This window comes from Lepus europaeus, chromosome 17 (genome assembly GCF_033115175.1).
Source record: "Lepus europaeus isolate LE1 chromosome 17, mLepTim1.pri, whole genome shotgun sequence".
In the NCBI taxonomy this organism is placed as follows: Eukaryota; Metazoa; Chordata; class Mammalia; order Lagomorpha; family Leporidae; genus Lepus; species Lepus europaeus.
The window spans coordinates 11602698-11624929 of record NC_084843.1 but is presented as its reverse complement, the minus strand read 5'-3'; the positions used below and the strand labels follow the sequence as shown (position 1 = coordinate 11624929).

The window sequence follows — 22232 nt, the reverse complement described above, 5'->3', positions numbered from 1 at the left end:
CATCTGGTAAGTGCTGTCCACAACATTACCACTGGGCCGAATGTTCTGCTCCCTCCTGCACGACGGGATGACTGGACTCTCAAGTACTGGACAAAAAGAAGCTGAAGGCCAGGAACAAAACCTGCGGGACAGGAGGGAAGCCCCTGGTAATGAAGAAAAGGAATGGTCACAGCAGAAGGGGAGAATCAATCAGAATCAGGTAGTAGATTCTAATAAATAAATGAGGAGGGGCTTACAAATGAAAATTCCCAGGGTTCACCCCGGTCTAGCGGTTAAGAAGCTGAGTGGCGTACCCACAACCCACAGCAGAATCCCGGGGTCCAAGTCGGCTCCACTTCCAATTCTGTTGTCCTGCTGATGCAGACCGAGGGGCAGCAGGTGATGGTTCAAGTAACTGTTTCCTGCCACTCACATGGGAGACCTGGATTAAGTTCTATTACAAGCATCTGAGGAGTGACCTAGCAGACAGAACTTTCTCACTCTCACTCTTGCTCACTCGCTCTCTGCCTCTCAAATAAATTTAAAAAAAAAAAAAAAAAGCTTTTTAAATAATGAAAAAAAATTTTAAAAAGAAAACTAGCAAATAACTTAATGCAAAGTTGCTCCTAAGAGAATTGGCCAAGTTTTTATAAAAAAGTGAAAGAAGCTGACAAGTATTTTAAATGCCTTTTCCCTTAATGGAAGAAAAAAACCAAACCTGCACCACCTACCTAGGCACATTCCGACTGCCAGCTGGAAAGGCAGCTCATGCTAACCCCCGTGAAGCACACCTCAGCCCTCGAAAAGCTGTGTGCTTCGGGTGTCTCTCTCGGGGGCGGGAGGGGAGGGGGGCTGCTCTAGGTTTTCAGGTTTGTGGTTTGCATGATTCAGCTGAAACTCTACAGACAATGTGAAATGTCCAGGTCTACTGTGATATCAGGACAATCACGTAAACAACCAAAAACACACTGGTCTTGTTTTTATTACATATAAGTTCTCGTTAACTCATTCCTTAAGGGTTTATGCTCTCCACCCTCCTAGAAAGAAAACAGTTTGGTCCAGATAAGGCTTGTAACATACCAACTCTATGACTTTGCTTTGCCTTGCCTCAAAAGTACACTGTAACCCACAACGCTGTAAAAATCCGTCTAGGAAATACATTCTGTTACTGTTTCACTGTTTGAAAAGCCACACATTTTCAAAGGGAGGAAATGTAATAAAGCAGTAAAAACTTCCTTCATGATTACTATCTTAAAAAAAAAAACACAAAACCTAGCCACAGTGGTGTACTGGCAAGACTGAGATCTATGTTCCTGTAAAATAGTTAGCACACCCTTTTAATAAATAAAAAAATTTTTTAAGAAATAATAAAGAATAATTCTCAGGACACATTGTCACATGAAAAAACAACATATTTACCACAAATATTTTCATATAGTTTTAAATTCTGCATCATTTCCCTTGCCATGTATAATTTTTAAATGTAATCAAATACGCTATCCTATCTGCATATCCTTTATAATTTCTAAGTATAGCAATTTTGTATTTACATTTAAAAATAAGTATTCGTGTATGTGTACATGAAAAGTTATCACACAAGACTGGTCTATAATTACATCACACTTGAACTTGCTAACACTGTTCCTGAAATGAATGTGTTATGATAATACATATATGAAAAGGTCAAGGCTATCAAGACATCCATCATGACTCTACCTAATCTAAAACTTCACAAAATTCAAGGCATTCAAAATTCAAACTAAATACTATTGGCTCAACCGAGATGACACGGGTGTAAACTATGCTGACTGCAGGTCTTCAATCATTTTTAAACCCTGTGATATCTTGCAAGATTTAAAGAAGTCAATCTCTGCTCGGCAGTAAGACCAGGAAAAGTTTGATCCTTGAAGCAGTAGCATAAGGAGGGTACCAGGATGGATACCCACAGTATGTGAGCTAATCTTGTCCTGCAAGACCCTGACAAGTTCAGGACTTAAGGATGGGATACAACGAATGTGTTACAGGCAGAGAGTTGGAAACAGGAGGGAAGCGGATGGTTGCAAAAAGTACGCAGACTAAACAGTAAAAAAGAAGTCAGGGGTTTTGGTGTGGGGAAGTGAGTTGGAGCCTGATACACGAGGAGTGTGAAGCATATAACTAGTGGACCAAATAAGTCAAAATTCAACATAAAAATGCTCGAATAGGGGATAAGATGGCGTCTGGGACATTCACATCCCATATCAGAATGCCTGCTCCCACTCTATTCCCAGTAACAGCTTTCTGCTAACGCACACCCTGGGAGAAAGCGGGCAATGGCTCAAGGACCTGGGTCCTAGCTACCCACAGAGGAGACCTGGATGGAGTTCCCAACTCCTGGCTTTCACCTGGCCCAGCGATGACAGCTGTGGGTGGGAACTGAACAGGAGGGATGGATGCTCCGTCTCTCAAATTTTAAAAAATAACAAAAGAAATGCTCAAACATCTGGCCTTACTCCTTCTCTTTAGTTCCAGAATGTCAGACCAGGAAAAATAAACTTTACATACTGCTCCATCCGCCCCTCCCATTTTCTCAGAATGGAAGACCCTTCTCCAGAGAAACTCAACAGTCCAAGAGGAAAGACATTCGCACCCTAACGTCTGGCAATCCCTCAGGAAAACAGCAGCTCTGCATCCAATCAGCCTAAGTGAAGCCCAACACTAACCCTGACGAGGTTCCCTATAAGTACAACCTACCAATTAACCTTTTTACTTGTAAGTATGGACAGACAGCTAAGGATCGTCAAAGATTCACAGATGGTCTCAGACAGGAGAGACTAGACAAAAATTGAAATACTAAAGCAAAGATAATTCAGAGACTAGAAGAAAACTTTTTCAGTCAGATGACAATTTTCAAATACAAATAAATGCAAATACTGAAGGAAAATACTTTTTATACTCTTGCAATTTACTCTATTGGGAATTAAATGAGATCATTCCTTTTAAATTTCTACATTCAAGACAGAGCACCCTGCAATTCTCTCAAAAGAACCTTTTTGTTTAAACTATAATTATCATCTTCCAAGAGATAAGATTTTCCTTTTTTTTTTTTTAAGATTATTTATTTAATTGAAAGTCAGGGTTACACAGAGAGAGAAGGAGAGGCAGAGAGAGACAGGGAGAAAGAGAGAAAGAGAGAGAGAAAGAGAGAGAGATGTCTTCCATCTGCTGGTTCACTCCCCGAATGGCTACAATGGCCAGAGCTGCGCCGTTCCGAAGCCAGGAGCCAGGAGCTTCCTCTGGGTCTCCCACGCGGGTGCAGGGGCCCAAGGACTTGGGCCGTCTTCTACTGTTTTCCCAGGCCTTAGCAGACAGTTGGATCAGAAGTGGAACAGCCAGGACTTGAACCCACCCACGTGGGGAAACCTAAATGGAGTTCCAGGATCTGGCTTCAGCCTGGCCCTGGCTCTTGTGGGCACTTGGGGAGTGATCCAGAGGATGAAAGATACCTCTTTCTCTCTCTCTGCCTTTCAACTAGATAAACAAATAAACATTCTTTCAAATGAGTTTATTTTGGTGAAAAAAATTTTGAAGTCCACGCATATATGAGATCTTCAAAAAGTTCACAGAAAATGGGTGTTAGGAAATAAAATATGAATAGATTTTAAAATTTTAAAAAATATTTTATTTATCTGAAAGGCAGAGTTACAGAGAGAGGGAGATACAGAGATAGATCTTCCATTCACTGGTTCAATCCCCAGAGGCCACAATGGCCAGGGCTGCACCAGGCCAAAGCCAGGAGCAAGGAGCTTCATCCAGGTCTCCCTCTTGGGTGCAGGGGCCCAAGCACTTGGGCTGTCCTCCACTGCTTTCCCAGGATCAAAAATGGAGCAGCAGAGAGACTTGAATCGGCACCCACATGGGATGCCAGTGTTGCAGGAGGCAGCTTAACCCCATTACACCACTATGCCAGACTCAAGATTTCAAATTTTTTTAAAAAAAGATTTATTTATTTATTTGAAAGTCAGAGTTACACAGAGAGGAGAGGCAGAGAGAGAGAAAGAGAGAAAGGGAGGGAAAGCGGGGGGGGGGGGGGAGAGATTGAGAGAGAGAGAAAGGGGGGGGTCGGTCTTCTATCCACCGGTTCACTCCCCAGTTGGCTACAATGGCCGGAGCTGGGCTGATCCAAAGCCAGGAGCCAGGAACTTCTTCCTGGTCTCCTACATGGGTGCAGGGGCCCAAGGACTTGGGCCATCCTCTACTATTTTCCCAGGCTACAGCAGAGAGCTGGATTGGAAGTGGAGCAGCTGGGTCTTGAACCGGCGCCCATATGGGCCATTATGCCATGCCACAGCACCGACCCCTCAAAATTTCTTACAACAAAATAATCTCACCTTTTAATTTCATTTTCCACAAACTTTTTGAAGTGTCCTCATATAGTTAACAGAATTAGAAGATAAAAACAGGAAATTTAACATTGACTATCAGCAATTCCAGAGTAAGGAGAGCAGAGAAATGGAATTGGAGAGAAACATTGACACATTCAAATAAGATACCCAGAAATGTTCTCAAGGGGGAAAAAATGTCACATACTAAAGGACAGCGTTAAAACGGTCACCTGACTTCACTGTAAAACATAAGCTTGATCAATGGAGCTACATTAAAAATTCCAAGGACAACATTTTCTATTAAGAATTCTAGGGGCGAGTGTTTGGCACAACGGTTAAGTCCCCCACTTGGAATTCTGCATCCTGTGTCCAAGTGCCGGATTCGACTCCGGCTCCTCGCCTTCAACCCAGCTTCCTACCAACACGCGTGCTGGGAGGCAGCAGTTAACAGCTCAAGTTCTCGGATCCCTGTCCCCGACCAGAGATCTGAACTGAATTCTGGCCTCCAGACCTTGGCCTTGACTAGCCAGCATTTAGGAAGGGAACCAGTCAATGGAAGATCTCTGTCTCTCTGAAATAAACAATGAAAATAAATAAAAATTTTAAAAATAAGAACTCTGGGCTGGCGCCATGGCTCACTAGGCTAATCCTCTGCCTTGTGGCGCCGGCACCCCAGGTTCTAGTCCCGGTCGGGGCGCCAGATTCTGTCCCGGTTGCCCCTCTTCCAGGCCAGCTCTCTGCTGTGGCCAGGGAGTGCAGTGGAGGATGGCCCAAGTGCTTGGGCCCTGCACCCGCGTGGGAGACCAGGAAGAGGCTCCTGGCTCCTGGCTTCGGATCAGTGCGGTGCACCGGCTGCAGCATGCTGGCTTCAGTGGCCATTGGAGGATGAACCAACGATAAAGGAAGACCTTTCTCTCTGTCTCTCTCTCTCACTGTCCACTCTGCCTGTCAAAAAAATAATAACTCTGTACTCAAACTGTTAAACAAGTATGAAAGCAAAATTTTTAGATGTGCAGGATCTGAAACTTTATTATCCACACAATCTTTCTCAGAAAGCTACTAGCTTTATTCTATACACATACTTGCCAATAAAAATGAAGACACAAAGAAGCAATCTATCTGGGAAGTCACTGAGTGGCAACCATGCATCAGCACTAAGGAATAAATGGGAACAAGAGAATAAACAGCTTCAGAGGTGGATCAAAAAAATTTAACTGATTTGCTTTAGCATTTCAAAAACAATCAGGGACAAGTACATGATGAATCTAGTGAACCTGTTGAGAAAATTTAAGAGTTAAGTTCAGGGCCAGTGTTGTGATGTGGCCTGTGATGCCAGCATCCCATATGAGCACCAGTGGAGTCCTGGCTGCTCCACTCCCAACCCAACTCCCTGATAATGCACCTGGGAAAGTAGCGGAAAATGGGCCGAGTGCTTGTGCCCCTGCCGCTTATGTGGGAGACCCAGATGGAATTCCAGGCTCCTGGCTTCAGCCTGGCCCAGCCCTGGTTATTGCAGACATCTGGGGAGAGAACCAGTGATGGAAGATCAATTTTTTTCTCTCTCTGCTCATTCTGACTTTATTCAAACAAATAAATCTTTTTTAAAAAGAAATTCAACAAAAATTATACAATTTCAAATAAGGCGGCTGATAACAAAGTTCTATGTGAAAAAAATGCGATCTGAGTACAATTCTGGCCCTCCAGTGATCACTTACATTGCTGTAATGCAGACCTGGCTTACTGGTTACATGAAAGAACTGGAGAGGCAAGACACATAGAGGTGTAAGAAAACTAAACCATCTTAATATCGGGAGTCAACAGATAACATCCGTGACAAATTAAGCAATAACAACATTACCAATTGAAATGTGTGAATAACAGAAGAAACAGCTAAATGAATCACAGTCAAATGACCGACTTCTAGTAACAGTCCAGGAATGGGAAGGGATGGGAGAGGGAACCACTGATTTTCATTATGTGTCTTTTCATATAATTTGGGTTTTTAAATTATAAGCCTGTATACTTATAATAAAAGGAAGGCCTTCTTGATGCTTTTTAAGCCAAAGTTTAGAGAATCCCAAATCCTCAGAAACTCAAAAATAAATCTGAAGTTGAATTTTTTTCTTTCAAGATTTCCAACATTCTAAGACAAAGGAAATGAGAACACTCAGGATTTACCAATTATTCCACAGACACTCTGAAAGAGACACACACCCACACCTTCATTCCCTCTGTATCTGACCAAAGGCAATGTCAGTTACCCACTCATGCAATCCAGCAGTCTGAGTCTTCACCCTCTCCCTCACCCTGAAACTGTAGATTCTGTCTCCAGTATCTCCAAAATCTGAAACTTCTGTTCAGGCCTCATCGCTTGTCTGGACTATAATAGTTACCACCCCCTAACTAGTCTCTAGGCCCCCATTCTCTCTCTAAATGCACACACTGAGACAAGTTTTACCAAGTTGACTCCCTGACCACTCCTATAGGAGAAAGACCTTCCTCAACTTGGTGAGACCTCTGCTATCTAGCCCTTTCTTTTCAAGATTTATTTTATTTATTTGAAAGCCAGAGTTAAGAGACAGAGAGAGGGAAAGAGAGAAATCTTGCATCCACTGGTTCACTCTCCAAATGGTCTCAACAGCTGGGGTCAGGTTGAGGCCGGAAACCAGGAGCTTCATCAGAGTCTCCCATGTGGGTACAGGAGCCCAGGAACTTGGGCCATCTTCCGCTGTTTTCCCAAGCAAATTAGCAGGGAGTCGGATCAGAAGTGGAGCAGCCGGGACTTGACCAGTATCTATATGGAATACTGGCATTGAAGACGGTGCTTTATCCACTAAGCCACAACTCTGGCCCCTATGTAGGCCTTTCTATTCATCCAGGTTCAATCAGTGCCACTCCCTCCCTCACACCCTGCATTCCAAAAATAATTTCAACTCTGAGTCTTTGGCACAGGCTGCTCCTCTACAAGGAAGTCTGAGTCCAATTTCCCTACTACCACCTATCCTCCTACCAAACATTTATTCATTTCCATAAAAATATTCTCTTTCCTTTAGGCTATCAAGTACATACTTAACTGCAATATAGCATTTAATCATAATGTATCATAATTATCTATCTCTCCATCATCTTCCACATTAAACTGTGTCTCAGTCATTACCAGAGGCATTACCTTGGCACACAATAATAGATACTTGTTGGATAAAATGCCATTCAGATGTCTCATCTGCACACCTGCAACTATGTATACAGAGCTCTACAGGTTAACAGCCAAATGTCCACAAAAGAAGCAGGAAAAATTAGCCAGTTGCCCTGCCAAGATACACTACCAAGGAGTATCAACAATAGTTTTTTTGTTTGTTTGTTTGTTTGTTTGCTTGTTTTTGACAGGCAGACAGTGAGAGAGACAGAGAGAAAAGTCTTCCTTTTCTGTTGGTACACCCCAAGTGGCCGCTATGGCCGGCGCATTGGGGCCAGCGTGCTGCACCAATCTAAAGCCAGGAGCCAGGTGTTTCCTTCTGGTCTCCATGTGGGCACAGGGCCCAAGCACTTGGGCCATCCTACACTGCACTCCCGGGCCACAGCAGAGAGCTGGCCTGGAAGAGGAGCAACAGGACAGAATCCGGCGCCCCAACTGGGACTAGAATCCGGGGTGCCAGCAACACAGGCGGAGTAATAGCCTAGTGAGCTGCGGCACCAGCCAACAATAAATTTGTATATAGTAGTTAACAGTTTACAAAGTGACTGCATATGTCTATTACAAAATAATAGTTTATAGAGGAAGCAATAGCATTTATTTTCAGGGATGTGGAACACGGTCTTACAATAGCTTTCGCCGCGGCTCAATAGGCTAATCCTCCGCCTTGCAGCACTGGCACACTGGGTTCTAGTCCTGGTCGGGGTGCCGGATTCTGTCCCGGTTGCCCCTCTTCCAGGCCAGCTCTCTGCTGTGGCCCGGGAGGGCAGTGGAGGATGGCCCAAGTGCTTGGGCCCTGCACCCCATGGGAGACCAGGAGAAGCACCTGGCTCCTGGCTTCAGATCAGCACAGCACACAAGCCGCGGTGGCCATTGGAGGGTGAACCAATGGCAAAAGGAAGACCTCTCTCTCTGTCTCTCTCTCACTGTCCACTCTGCCTGTCAAAAAATAAAAACCAAAAAAACAAAACAAAAAAAAAGCTTTATTTCAGTTTCAAAGTCAATCTGTGAAATACATGTCAAAAAATGTCAAGAAAAGATATCCACTGAGATCCTGAAGCTTGGCCAATGGATCAGTGTCTCAGTGGCGCTGCCCCAGCATAGCTCTGCCAGGCTGGGAAGCAGGAAGGCACCAAACCACCACCATGGATGCTTCATACAATGCGTGTGCTAAGACCTAAATACACAAGCCGATCTACCTGTCAGAGTCAACCCTCTGCAAATAAGGCAGACAGGACCTCATCAACCAAAGGACAGCTTTATTTAGGACTGAATAAAATCAGTTAACACTTTCATTCAATATAAATACCAATTTTTAGCACACTTTGAAAGCAGTCAATTCTCAAAATAGAATCCCTTCACTGCACTGAGCTCAATTTAAAATCCTGTGAAGCTTCTGCTCATCTGAGGAAGACGATCTTGAGTGCTGTGCTGGGTGTGTTAAGTTTGCTTGGACCATGGCACAAGACCATCAGTCAGTGCAAGAGCCCTTCATACATTCACCGCCTTTTCTCCTCTTATTCTTACTGCCCCCATCTCATATGCTTCCCTCCCCAACACATGCAGGACTCATTCTGCTCTGTGAACATATTTGGAATATGAAAATGTGCAGCATTCTGATACGTTTCATTTGAGCAGAAACTCTGACAGTCATGTGTTTCTGTCTGCTCTTTTTGCCTCTACCAAGAATGGTAGGATCGGGGCAACAGCTACACAAGAGTCACAGCTAACTTCCAATCACCAATGTAGGATGAACAGGAAATAAATATTTGTTGTTCTGAAAATTCCTAAGCCTTGGGGATTATTTTCATAGAAAGTGACTAATACAGAATGGAAAGTTAAACTAAATGATTATACTTTCCAAATTTGGATCCACCAAAGAGATGCATTTGAGTGCAATTTGGAAGGCCAAATCAAGGCCAAAAAACATATTACTGTTGCCAGTGGTTCTGCGAAATAAAGTTAGAATACGAAAGCCCGTCTCCAAGTTTGCTGCAAGCCAAAGTCCTGGTGTTTGGCCACCAATTTCAGTGATGAGGGACAGTTGTGACAACTGAAGAACAGCAAAAATGGAAGGAGCATGCTCCCTGGAATGAAGCATTAGTAGAACCACCTCAGTGCCTTCTTTTTATTTCCTCTTCATTTTATTTGAAAGGTGCAGAGAGGGACAGAGCTCTCATCCAAGGATTCATTCCCCCAAATGCCCACAATAGCCAGGGCTTGGCTGGCCAAAACCTAGAGCCAGGAATTCAATCCAGGTCTCCCACGTAGATGGCAGGGACCGAATCACTAAAGCCACTACCCCTGCCTCCCAGAGTGCACATTAGCAAGAAGCTGAAACTGGATGTGGAACAGGGCCTTGAACACAATCACTTATATGGAACACGGGCATCCCAAGCAGGTTTGATCTGCTGTGCCAAATGCCCAGCCCAGCCTTGCTGACTTCCAGACCTTCGGCCTTTCCAATGATTTATAAAGCACCCAATTTCCAGTATTCGATCATTCTTGCTTTGGGTACCTAAAGCAGTTTCTTAGACTGAACTCTAACTGGTAGAGTATTTGGTAATGAAGTGGTTACAGGAAACAGATTCTCAAAAGCTAGGAAGCTGGTTTTGGTTTTCTGTTCCAGTTGATTCAAAGGCAATGATGCCCCTGCCAACCACTGGAAAACATAATTCTAGTACTGCACGGCATGTAGCAATGAAGTTACTTAAGCTATCACCTGTGGACATCTGGAGTAAAGCTCTCAGAGAAACAACTTGGCAAACTGCTTTGGTAGTTACGAGCAAAGTGAAAAACACAAGGGCTGTGGAGTGGGCTCTGATCCAACAAACGGAAAACTTAAAAGAATATGATGAATAGCTCAGTGAATGGCAGACCAAAGAGTACGTATGACTGCCGTGAGTGGATCTCTTAATTCTGACAGAAACCAGGTTGTTATAGCCAAAAATGAGAAACAGGATGACTCTGAAGGTTACAGAATTACCATATAAAACTCAAAGGCTAGACATCTCAGTGAAAGTAAAGGCATTGATTGTGAAATCAATTGCACCCTGAGACCCAAAGTGAGGCCACTTTGGATCAATGTCAGAAACCTGACCTAACAAACTCTCTGATCCCTCCCCCACGTGAGGCGAAGCTAACGTGACTGAAGACGCTGCCAAATTACTGGAAACCTCAGGAGGGAGGTTCTCCCACGCCTCACCTCCAAGTCGTCTTTCCCACCTCTAGATCCCCAGCCAGAAGCAGATTTCCCAGAGGAGCAAGTACCAAACCTTAATGAACAGGAGATAATTTATATTCCTAACAACTTGTAAGACTTCAGTACTGGCAGAAGCTTGGGAACACATGTGGAATCAGATCCTGAATAAGGAAGAAACAACTTTAGATGAGACTGAAATTACCAAAAGGAAAGCACTTCTTAAAGATTCTTCATCCACTGTACTACCTCAAGTCAGGTGCATTCCTAACAGCCTGTTGTTACCACACTGAAACCTGGACTCCGCGTCAGCCTGCATGAAAATGCTGGAACTCCTGCTAAGAGCAGGATTAACAGCCCACTGGAAAAGATCAGTGACCATGAAAATACAGCAAAAACAATCCAAACAGAAAGACAAAGAACAAAAAACTTTTAAAAGAAAATGAACAGACCTTCAGTGACTATCAGTACAGAAACAGGTAATTAACATACATGTAACATATGTAAATAAATATGTGTAGGTGGCAGTGGGAGGTAGGGTCTAGGAACAAAAAATGAAAATGTTCCAAACTGACAAATCCAAGAAGCACAATAAACCCCAAAATAAATAATTTATTATTTGAAAATCTGAAATTTTTTAAGTAGCTAGAAAACAAGGAAACATAACAGAGAAGAATATTCAGTCATTTCTTTTAAGAAACAATGCAAGTCAAAAAAACAACGGAAAGACTAAATCTTAATAGTGTTAAGGGGAGCTGTATGTCTAGAATTCTATATCCAGAAAAAAAATTCTTATAAAATGAAAGTAAATAATGAGTCTGTATACAAAAGATAAATTAAATAGAGGCCAACAACACTATACTACAGGAACTACTAAAGTCAGTCCTTAAGGTGGACACAAAATAAGAATGGAAACCCAGATCTACACAAAAGAAAGAACAAAGGAAAGACACGACAACCATTTGGAAACATATAAATAACTTACTTTCTAGTTTTCAGTTATTTAAAAGATAAATGTCTTTATTATGATTCTGTTCACATGAAATATCTACAATAGGTACACCCAGAAAGACAGGATCTGGTGGGTGTCAGCAGGGAGGGGAAGGAATGGGGAAAACTGCTTAACAGGTTTGGGATGTTATTTTGGGGAAATCAAAATGTTTTCAAATTAGATAGAGGGACAGTTCAATAGTGCGAATGTTCTAAATGCCACTGAATTATTCACTTTAGAATGGCTACTTCTTTTTTTTAATTTAAATTTTTTTGACAGGCAGAGTTAGACAGCGAGAGAGAAAGAGAGAAAGGTCTTCCTTCCGTTGGTTCACCCCCCAAATGGCTGCTACGGCCGGCACGCTGTGCTGATCCGAAGCCAGGAGCCAGGTGTTTCCTCCTGGTCTCCCACGCAGGTGTAGGGCCCAAGCACTTGGGCCATCCTCCACTGCCTTGCCGGGCCACAGCAGAGAGCTGGACTGGAAGAGAAGCAACTGGGACAGAATCCAGCGTCCCAACAGGGACTAGAACCTGGGGTGCCGCCACCACAGGCGGAGGATTAGCCTAGTGAGCCATGGCGCCAGCCCAAATAAATAAATCTTTAAAAAAAAAAAAAAATAGACAATCCAAGCACAATCGAAAGATTTGATCACACTGTCACAAATACAATTATAAGGATAAGCAAGATAATAGAAAATCCTATTCCATTGGTAATTAAATTAAATATGAAAGATCTAAACACACCATTTAAAAGGGACAGGCTATCAAAATGAATTTTTTAAAAAGCAAGATGCAACTATATGCTACCTTCAGAAATATACTTTAATTACAGAGACAGGTTAAAAATAAAATGATGGGTAAAAACATATCATGTAAACAATAATCTTAGGGCTGCTACTGTGGCCCAGCAGGTTAAACTGCTGCCTGCAACACTGGCATCCCAAGGGTTCAAGTCCTGGCTGCTCCACTTCTGATCGAGCTCCCTGCTAACATACCAGGAAAGGCAGCAGAAAACGGCCCAAATGCTTAGGCCCCTGCCACCCACATGGGAGACTGGATGAAGTTCCTGGCTCTTGGCTTGAACCTGGCCCAGTTCTGGCTGTTGCGGCCAGTTGGGGAATGAAACAGCAGATGGAAGACCTCTCTCTCTCTCTCTGCCTTTCAAATAAACAAATAAATCTTAAAAAAGAAAAAAAAAAAGGCAGTCCTAAAAATCCAGAATGCACATCAAAAAAAGTAGTAAAGACAGACATCCCATCCTAACAAAAATACTCAAGACATCAAGACAATGAGCCTAAATATGGTGCATCTAGTAATAACTTAATAGAAAAAAACTGATACCCATACATACACATATCTGGCCAGCTATCTATTTTTATGAAGTTGCCAAAGTAGCTCAGTAAGGAAACGTTTGTGCTTTTTCCTTGGGCCACTGTACCCACGTGGAAGAACTGGATGAAGCTTCTGGCTCCTGGCTTTGGCCTGGCCCAGCCCTGACTGTTGTGGCCATTGAGGAATGAACCATCAGATAGAAGATCTCTCTCTCTGTCTTGCCCTCTCTCTCTCTGCAACTCTGCCTGTCAAATAGATCTTTTTTTTTTTTTTTTTTTGGACAGGTAGAGTTGCAGAGAGTGAGAGAGAGACAGACAGAAAGGTCTTCCTTCCATTGATTCACCCCCCAAATGGCTGCCACAGCCAGTGCTGCGCCAATCCGAAGCCAGGTGCTTCTTCCTGGTCTCCCATGCGGGTGCAGGGCCCAAGCACTTGGGCCATCCTCCACTGCCTTCCTGGGCCATAGCAGAGAGCTGGCCTGGAAGAGGGGCAACCAGGACAGAATCCGGCGCTCCAACGGGGACTAGAACCTGGGGTGCTGGCGCCGCAAGCGGAGGATTAGCCTATTGAGCTGCGCCGCTGGCCAAAATTCTTTTTAAAGATTTATTTTGCCGGCGCTGTGGCACAGCAAGTTAATGCCCTGGCCTGAAGCGCCGGTTCAAGACCTGGCTGCTCCACTTCTGATCCAGCTCTCTGCTATGGCCTGGGAAAGCAGTACAAGATGGCCTAAGTCCTTGGGCCCCTACACCTACATGGGAGACCTGGAAGAAGCTCCTGGCTCCTGGCTTCAGATCGGCGCAGCTCCAGCCAATGCGGCCATCTGGGGAGTGAACCATCGAATGTAAGACCTCTTTCTCTCTGCCTCTCCTCTCTCTGTGTAACTCTTTCAAATAAATAAATAAATCCTTTATTTATTTGAAAGACAGTTACAGAGAGAGGTAGAGGCAGAGTAGGTAGGGGAGGGAGAGAGAGGGAGAGAGAGAAAGAGAGAGAGAGAGAGAGAGAGAGAGAGAGAAAGAGAGAGAGAAAGAGAGAGAAAGAGAGAGAGAGAAAGAGAGAGAAAGAGAGAGAAAGAGAGAGAGAGAGAGAAGGAGAGGTGTTTTCCATCCACTGGTTTACTCCCTAAATGGTCACAACAGCCAGAGCTGGGCAGATCCCAAGCCAGGAGCCAAAAGCTTCTTCCTGGTCTCCCACACAGGTGCAGGGCCCAAGGACTTGGGCCATCTTCTACTGCTTTCCCAGACCATAGCAGAGAGCTGGACCGGAAGAGGGGCAGCTGGAACTTGAACCGGTGCCCAAATGACATGCCAGTGTTGCAGGCCTAGGCTTTAACCTGCTGTACCACAGTGCTGGCCCCCAAAAATTCCTAAACCTGGGCCATTTCTGCACTTGGTAATCTTAAAATCCTTGTCCTCCTCCCGATGGACAAGAGCAGGTCTGCTCACTGCTTTCATAAAGCAAAGGATTCCCTGAGTTCAGTGCTCTTCGGCCAGCACACAAACCTGTTTCCTGACAGAGAATGACTTTGGTCATAGCCCCTTGCGGGACGTGGTGGTAAGAGAAACGGATGCACATACAGTGATTCTCATGTAGCTCCTCTGTCTCCGACCCAGGAGTCTCCTGGGTGATGCTTCTGCCAGCATCCTGTAGTAATGGTACCAGGCTGGGTGACTTTTAGTTGCAAGTAGGACAAAAATCAAATCATAGACCAGACAGTTACACAGGTCAAAATTCAGCAAACGATGTACCTAACATGGATGAAAATGGAGGAGGAGGGCAAGAGAAGGGATATAAAGGGAGGAGTGGACAAGGAGAAAAAAGATGAGCAAGAAGAAAAGGAGGAAGAGCCAGGGAAGGAGGGAGGAAAGAGGTCCAGACACCAGGAACTCCTTATGTGGAGGAATTAATTTCACAGTTACAAAGACAGCGACAACAGAGTTTTTATCACACTAACCCCCTCCCCCACACACATATCTACTCTAAACTATGCTCTGAGAAGGCCCCTCACACCAAGGAATTAAGAAATAATTTGGTAAGGGATGCACTAATATCTTGGGGGAAAATGCTACAGTGGTTGACCTTTGTATGCTGAGTTAGAGATGGGCAACACTGCCCTCACGGGGCACCCTGATTTTAACGTGATCACTCAGTGTCCAGACAAAGAGTAAGTATGAGCAATACAGCAGGCGGCAGGGCCACAGTGGTACCAGCTTGCTCTGCTGGTGGCCAGCCAGGGCATCCTTAGGAAAAACAATCAGGTAGTATACAAAGGTATTACTGACCTGCATAATGCGGAAAACGCAAACAGAAGTCTCACTGAGTGGCCAAAATGGGCAACAAAGAACTTCACCAGAGCTAGGCCGATTCGCCAGGAGCTTCTGCCGGGTCCCCCACACAGGTACAGTAGCCCGAGTACTTGGACCATCTTCCACTGCTTTCCCAGCTCTTTAGCTGAGAGCTGGATAGGAAGAGCAGCAGGCAGGACACAAACTGGCACCCACATGGGATGCCAGCACTGCAGGCAGAGACTTAAACTACTAGGCCACAGCGCCAACTCCCATTTTTTTTTTTTAATTGAAAGGTAGTCACAGAGTTGGAGAGACAGAGAGAGACCCTTCATTTGCGGGCTCACTCTCCAAATGGCCAAAGCTAGGAGCCCTGAGGAGCTCTGGGTCTCCCATGTGGGTGCAGGGGCCCAAGCACTTGGGCCATCTTCCGCTGCTGGCACATTAGCAGGGATCTGGATCCGAAGTGGAGCAGCCGGAACTTGAACGGGTTCCCATATGGGATGCTAGCATCGCAGGCAGAGGCCTAACCCGCTATTACACAATACTAGCCCCAAAACAAATCTTAAGGGAGCCAGCACTGAGGTGTAGCTGGTAAAACCACCGCCTGTAGTGCCAGCATATGGAGGAGGCTCCAAGCTCCTGGCTTCAGATCGGCCACTGCAGCCGTTTGGGAGTGAACCAGCGGATGTAAGACCTCTCTCCACCTCTTCAACTCTGCTTTTCAAATAAATAAATAAATAAATCTTTAAAAAAAACTATGTGCTGGAGCAGGCATTTGGTCCAGTGGTTAAGGCTCAACTTGGCATGCCTCTATCCCATATCAGAGTGCCTAGCTCCTAGTCCTGGCTCCGCCTTCCTGCTAGTGCACACCCTGGGAGGCAACAGATGATGGTGCAGGTCTTGGGCTCTGCCACCCATGCGGGAGATGACGTCTGAGCTCTGGGCACCTGGCTGTGGCCTGGCCCAGCCCTGGCTGTTGCTGGCATCTGGGGAGTGAACTGGTGGATGAAAGATCTCTATCATCTCTCTGCCTTTCAAATAGCATACGTATATAAAGCAAAAAAGAAAACCACAGTGTTGACTCCTATTGTAACTGCTATTGCTTTAGATATCGTCTATTCTCCAGAACAAATCAACCCTGTCCCTGGTAAGTATCCATCAAGGGAACAAATTATTCTCTATTCCAAAAACAAAGGCCACCAAAAGCTACTTTTACCCTAGTCTAGGGCAAATCTTCACTATCAGGGCTATGAAGGTGCAGTCACCGTCTGTGATACTCTCAGACTCTGGGTCTCTCAACATCTCAGAGTCCACTGTTGTTATCCCCGACAGTAGGCGCTGTTTCCCATGTGCCCATGTGCCCACCTGCACGCGGCACTTCCAGCTTTCTAATTTTTGTCAATTTAACCAATGGCAAAAGGCACTCCATTCCTTTTAATTTGCAAGTCTGATCAATAATAATAATTTCATCATTTCTTATGCCTGTTAGGATTGCCTATTCTATAAACTGCCCATTTTTTTTTAAGATTTATTTATTTTACTTGAAAGTCACAGTTACACAGAGGAGAGGCAGAGAGAGAGAGAGAGAGGTCTTCCATCTGCTGGTTCACTCCCCAGATGGCCGCAACGGCCGGAGCTGTGTCCATCCGAAACCAGGAGCTTCTTCCAGGTCTCCCATGCAGGTGCAGGCGCCCAAGGACTTGGGCCATCTTGTACTGCTTTCCCAGGCCACAGCAGAGAGATGGATTGGAAGTGGAGCAGCCGGGTCTCGAACCGGTGCCCATATGGGATGCCGGCCCTGCAGGCGGCGGCTTTAGTCGCTACACCACAGCGCCGGCCCCAACCACGGTTTTCCGCAGCGGTTGCTGCTCGTACCGTTGATGTGCAGCTGCTCTACCTAGGCAGACGTTACTCTCCTGTCAACTGCAGAGGCAGTAAGTGTCCTCTCTCATCCTTTCATCTGTTTTTTGCTGAAGGAAAATCTGTATCCAAGTCATTAAAGTTTTACCTTTGTAAGCTCTTGAACCTTTGATAAGTCCTTCCTTATCCTGAGAAAAGAGCTCCTATGACATTTTCTATCAACTTTACAGTTATTCTGTTCACATTCAGGTCTTGAATCCAGACTCCATCCTGTGTGTGGTGGCCTTTCTTTCCTCCATGGAATGAGCTGTTCCCCTAACATGACTCCTTTCTCCAGTGATCTATGCCACATCTGTCTTAAGTTCCCAGACACACAGCCTCTACCTTCTCATTTGTTCCCATGACCTATTTTTCTATTATTGAATTTATACCAGTTTTTATTGCAATAGCCGTGAAACATTACCTTACCTTCTGATTAAGGCAAGCCCCTACCAAAAGAAATCTTTTAGATTGATTTGGTTATTTACAAACTTTATTCCACCTGCTGTAAGTTTTAGATGTAAGTTATTAAGTTTGTAAAAGTAAACCAAATGTACTTTTTTTTTTTTTTGACAGGCAGAGTGGACAGTGAGAGAGAGAGAGACAGAGAGAAAGGTCTTCCTTTTCCGTTGGTTCACCCCCCAATGGCCACTGTGGCCGGCGCACCGCACTGATCCAAAGCCAGGAGCCAGGTGCTTCTCCTGGTCTCCCATGGGGTGCAGGGCCCAAGCACTTGGGCCATCCTCCACTGCACTCCCGGGCCACAGCAGAGAGCTGGACTGGAAGAGGAGTAACCAGGACAGAATCCGGCGCCCCAACCAGGACTAGAACCCGGGGTGCCGGCGCCACAGGCGGAGGATTAGCCTATTGAGCCGCAGCACCGGCCAAGTTTGTAAAAGTAAACCAAATGTACTTTTGATGACATTAAAATTGAAAGTATACATCACAATGGAAAAGACTGACATTCTTTCCCTGCTAACACAACTGAGAAACCAGCAGAAGTACCTGGGCCCCTGCGACCACGTGGCACATCTGGATGAAGCTCCTGGCTTCTACCTGGCCCAGGCTTGGCCACTGTGGCCAATAGGGGAGCGAACCAGCAGATGGAAGATTCTCTAACCTGACTCTCAAATAAATAAATCTTCAAAAAAAAAGTTTCTCGTTAAAGATCTTATGTATTCTTAGGTTATTTCTTAGAGCTTACAGTTTTGTTTCTATTATTATACTTACTTTTGATGATCTTTGTTAGTTGTTTATCACTAGTTTGGTAAATGCTATTAATTTTTGTAGATGGACCTTAAACACAGTAATCTGGCTGAATTTTTTGTTTTTTTGGTTTTTATAAAAGATTTATTTACTTGAGATGGAAGAGTTACATACAGAGAGAAGGACACACAGAGAATTCTTCCATTCACTGGTTCACTCCCCAAATAGCCACAACAGCCGGAGCTGGGCCGATCCGAAGCCAGGAGCCAGGAGCTTCCTCCAGGTCTACAACCCAGTGCAAGGGGCCCAAGCACTCAGGCCATCTACTGCTTTCCCAGGCCATCAGCAGGGAGCTGGATTGGAAGTGGAGCAGCTGGGACTTGAACCGGCACAGGCGGATGCTTAACCTACTACACCAAGGCACCAGCCCCTCGGGCTGAACTCTTACTAGTTCTCTGGATTCTAATGGTTTTTCCAGGGAAGTGATCACATCCACACATATGAGGTTTACTGCATCTGTCCTATCCCCCAACCCACCCCCTTACCATTTTTAATAGTAGTAGTGACGGGGGCACTCTTCTCTTGTTATCAACCTTAAAGCAAGTCTATCAAAGTTCTTCAGTAAGTATTACTATTTGCGGTAGGTTTTGGTAATGACTTTTAGCTAGATATCTTGTATTCTGAGCTTACTAAGAGTTTTTACCATAAATGGGTGTTAAAATGATTTTATAGCATCAGCTGAGATAATTATTCTTTTCCTTTAGTCTATTAATGAGCTGAATTACATAAACAGAAAGATGCTGAACCATGCTTAGATTCCTAGGACAAACTCCATGGATCACAATTCTTTTAACACATTGTTGGCTCTGATGAGCTAGCACTCTGTGTAGGACTTTCAGTTCTATGTTAATAAGCTGAAACAGACCTATAATTTTCTCTTCTTCTATTGTCCTTATCTAGTCTTAGAATCAAGATTTCATTAACCTCATAAAATGAGCCTGACATCCTCTCTTATCCTTCAGAACTTGTTAAAAGAATTACGTGGTATTTATCTTTGACAGAACTCACTTGTAAGAGTGCCGAGATTCAGCATTTTTGAAAGGGGAGGTCTTTACCATTTCAGTTTACAAGCTGTTTCATCTGATACCAATTTTCACAGTTAATACTTTTCTAAGAATTACACGTTTCCTTAGGTGTCAGAAGTTATTAGCCTACTATAATTTATAAGACTTTTTAATTTGATATTTGTAGTTATAGTCCATTTCTTATTTGCGTTTTTTTCTTGATCATGCTTAGCAGAGGTTTGTCCAAATTAATCTCCTCAAAGAACAGTTTTTTTTGTTTGACAAAGCCTTTTTTGCTCAGCTTCACTGGTTTTTGTTTATGCTGTTGAACGCTTTGAATAAATTTTAAGCATTAAAGCCCATTTCCTTAGCATTGAGGTGAGTCACCCTTAACGTTGCCCAAGGTCTGGCTTCAGAATATAGCCTTCCACTCACAGACCATGCAGCACAGATGTTATTCTCATGGGTGCCAAATCGAGAAAAATCATATGCAAATCTTACCAACCCACACCTACCTATGTCTTTGACTGAAGCAGTATTTTTAAAGCAAGTAGAAATGGGTCAGTGCTGTACACACACAAACCTGTGTAAGGTTGTAACTACAGGTATCTATCTGCACAGCTACTTGGACGAGCACTGGTACAGCTTGATACAAGTCAAGAAATGAAGTTTACAGGTGCCACTGAAAACCTGTAGTCCACCACAGAAGAAACCTGGCTATGGCGGGCACACTTGTTTTACCACCCCAGCCCCACCAGCAACCCCTCTGAACAAGAATACCTTCTCTCCCTGGCTACATACGTATACAGCCTAGCCGGGGACGAGTTCCAATCACGACACAGACGTGGCCCTTAAATCTCCCTGCCTGCAGCCCATCGCTCACGGAGCTGGACCCGCGCTCCGTGGCTTACTGTGACGTGCAGGCTGCGAGAGGTGACCCTGCATGGCATTCGGCTCCGAACCGACGTCGCAGCTCCCGCTGCAACGGGAAGTAACTCAGCCACTTCCCCGGGCGAAGACGGAGGTGCACGCAGAGGGAGAAGCCCGAGACGCACGCCCAGGCTAACTCTGAAATTTCCCGACTTGTCTAACGCACGCCGGCTGGAAGCCTGGGAACACAACTTGGCACATGTCTTCTCTCGGGCTGCAAACACGAGGCTGTCCCGAACGGCGCCGCGCAGCCCTCACCTCTGGGGGGGTCAACCTTTTAAAGGGGGTGGGGGTGGGGGGCGGCTAGAGACAGCGGCTGCGACACCGCTCGCGTCTGCAGAAGTCGGGGCTGCGTGCCTAGCAGGCAGCTCCTGCAGGCCAGGTAATTCAAGAAGCCAGGGCCGCAGCCGGCACCCGAGGGGGCAGGGCGCGGAGCGGGAGCCCCGGGCCTGCAACAAAGACCGCGGGGCAGCTCGGGCGGGCGCGGGGTGCGGGTGGGGCGGCGGGACTCACAGAACTTGGAGGTGGAGGTGTTGATGTTGATGGTGGAGCTGGGCGTGGGGGCGGGGGCCGCCTTGGCCACGGCGCCGGCCGCGTCGCAGCTCTTCAACATCATGATCACCCCGTTGGGCTCCGGCGGCGGCGGCGGGCCCAGCGGGAGCCCCTCCTTGGCGCCCTTCCTGTCCGCGGAGACCGCGGGCGCCGCCAGCAGGTGTCCGCCCGGGGGCTCCCGCGCGGGGGCCGGCATCGGCGACGCGGGCGGCGGGGGCTGCCGGAAGCCGTCCACGGCGGCCTCCCAGTTGTGGTTCTGGTCGTCCATCATCGCCTCGTAGCTGCCTCCCTCCTCCTCTTCCATGCTCTCCTCCATCCTGCCGGCCCCGGCAGCCGCCCGCCTCACAGGCACCTGCCGCCCGTCTCAGCCCTGGGCCAGAGGGCACCGCAGCCCACCCCCGCGACCTCACATCGCCGGGGCCGGAAAGGGCGCGACGAGGAGGGCGGCGGAGCGCGGGGCCTCTCGCTCTGCGCCGGGCCGACTCGCTCAAGCTGACGGCGGTGGGCGCTCCGGGGCGCTCGCTCGGGGAGAGGCGACCGTAAAGCGAAGGCGCCCTCACGACATTTTACAGCAGCTTCCAGCAGGCGGTTGGAAAGGGCGCTGGGGGAGCGGCCCGCGGGGCACGTGGGGCGGGAGCGGAGCGGAGAGGCAGCCGAGCGAAAGGGGGCGGGAGCTGCGCGTCACCTCCACGCTATAGGCCCGAGGTGCGCCCCGCCTCGGCGGGCCGGCCGCGGAGAGTGGCGCCACGGGTTCCGACCCGGACTCATGGCCCCGCCCCTGGCCCGTTCTCACGTGACGAGACAGTGCGGCTGCGCACGCGCGTTCTGGTTCCCAGGACGACGAGCAGCCGGGCGGGCTGTGGGAGCTGAGGCCAGGCTGGCCGGCCTGCCCTGCTGTGTGTCTCCCGCTCTCGGGGCCTCGCAGCCCGGCCTCTGCGTGGAGACGGAGCTGCGGGGCCGCGAGTGGCAGATAACGAACGGTGGGGCGGCCCCTCGGCCAGGCTGCCGTGGCCGCGAGTCCCAGCCCGCACGAGCCGGACCCGCGAAACCGAGAATAAAACCCGAATCGCGGCCGGGCGGCCGGAGAAAAATGCGGCGCTCGCGGGTGCTTGTTCTGGTTCTTTAATCCCTGTGCACCGCGGGCGGTGTGGGAGGGGGCCGGGGGCCGAGGAAGGCAACTCCGCCTCGTGCCAGTGTGTCCACTGCTCGGGTAAACCTCGGTGTGCAAGTTAACAG

At 46.6% G+C, this 22232-nt stretch overlaps 1 protein-coding gene across 3 annotated transcripts in view; it reads right to left on the bottom strand.

The window, feature by feature from the left end:
- The window catches only part of CACUL1 (CDK2 associated cullin domain 1), an 83881-nt gene extending 62289 nt beyond the window's left edge, over nt 1-21592 (bottom strand). The window contains exon 1 of one of the 3 annotated variants that reach the window (XM_062215285.1): nt 20958-21592. In XM_062215285.1, coding sequence (XP_062071269.1) covers nt 20958-21312 — 355 coding nt within the window. In that variant the 5' untranslated portion in view covers nt 21313-21592. The remainder of the gene's footprint in view (nt 1-20957) is intronic. The other 2 variants (XM_062215286.1, XM_062215283.1) reach the window with 2 other exon arrangements.
- Nucleotides 21593-22232: the final 640 nt, after the last annotated feature.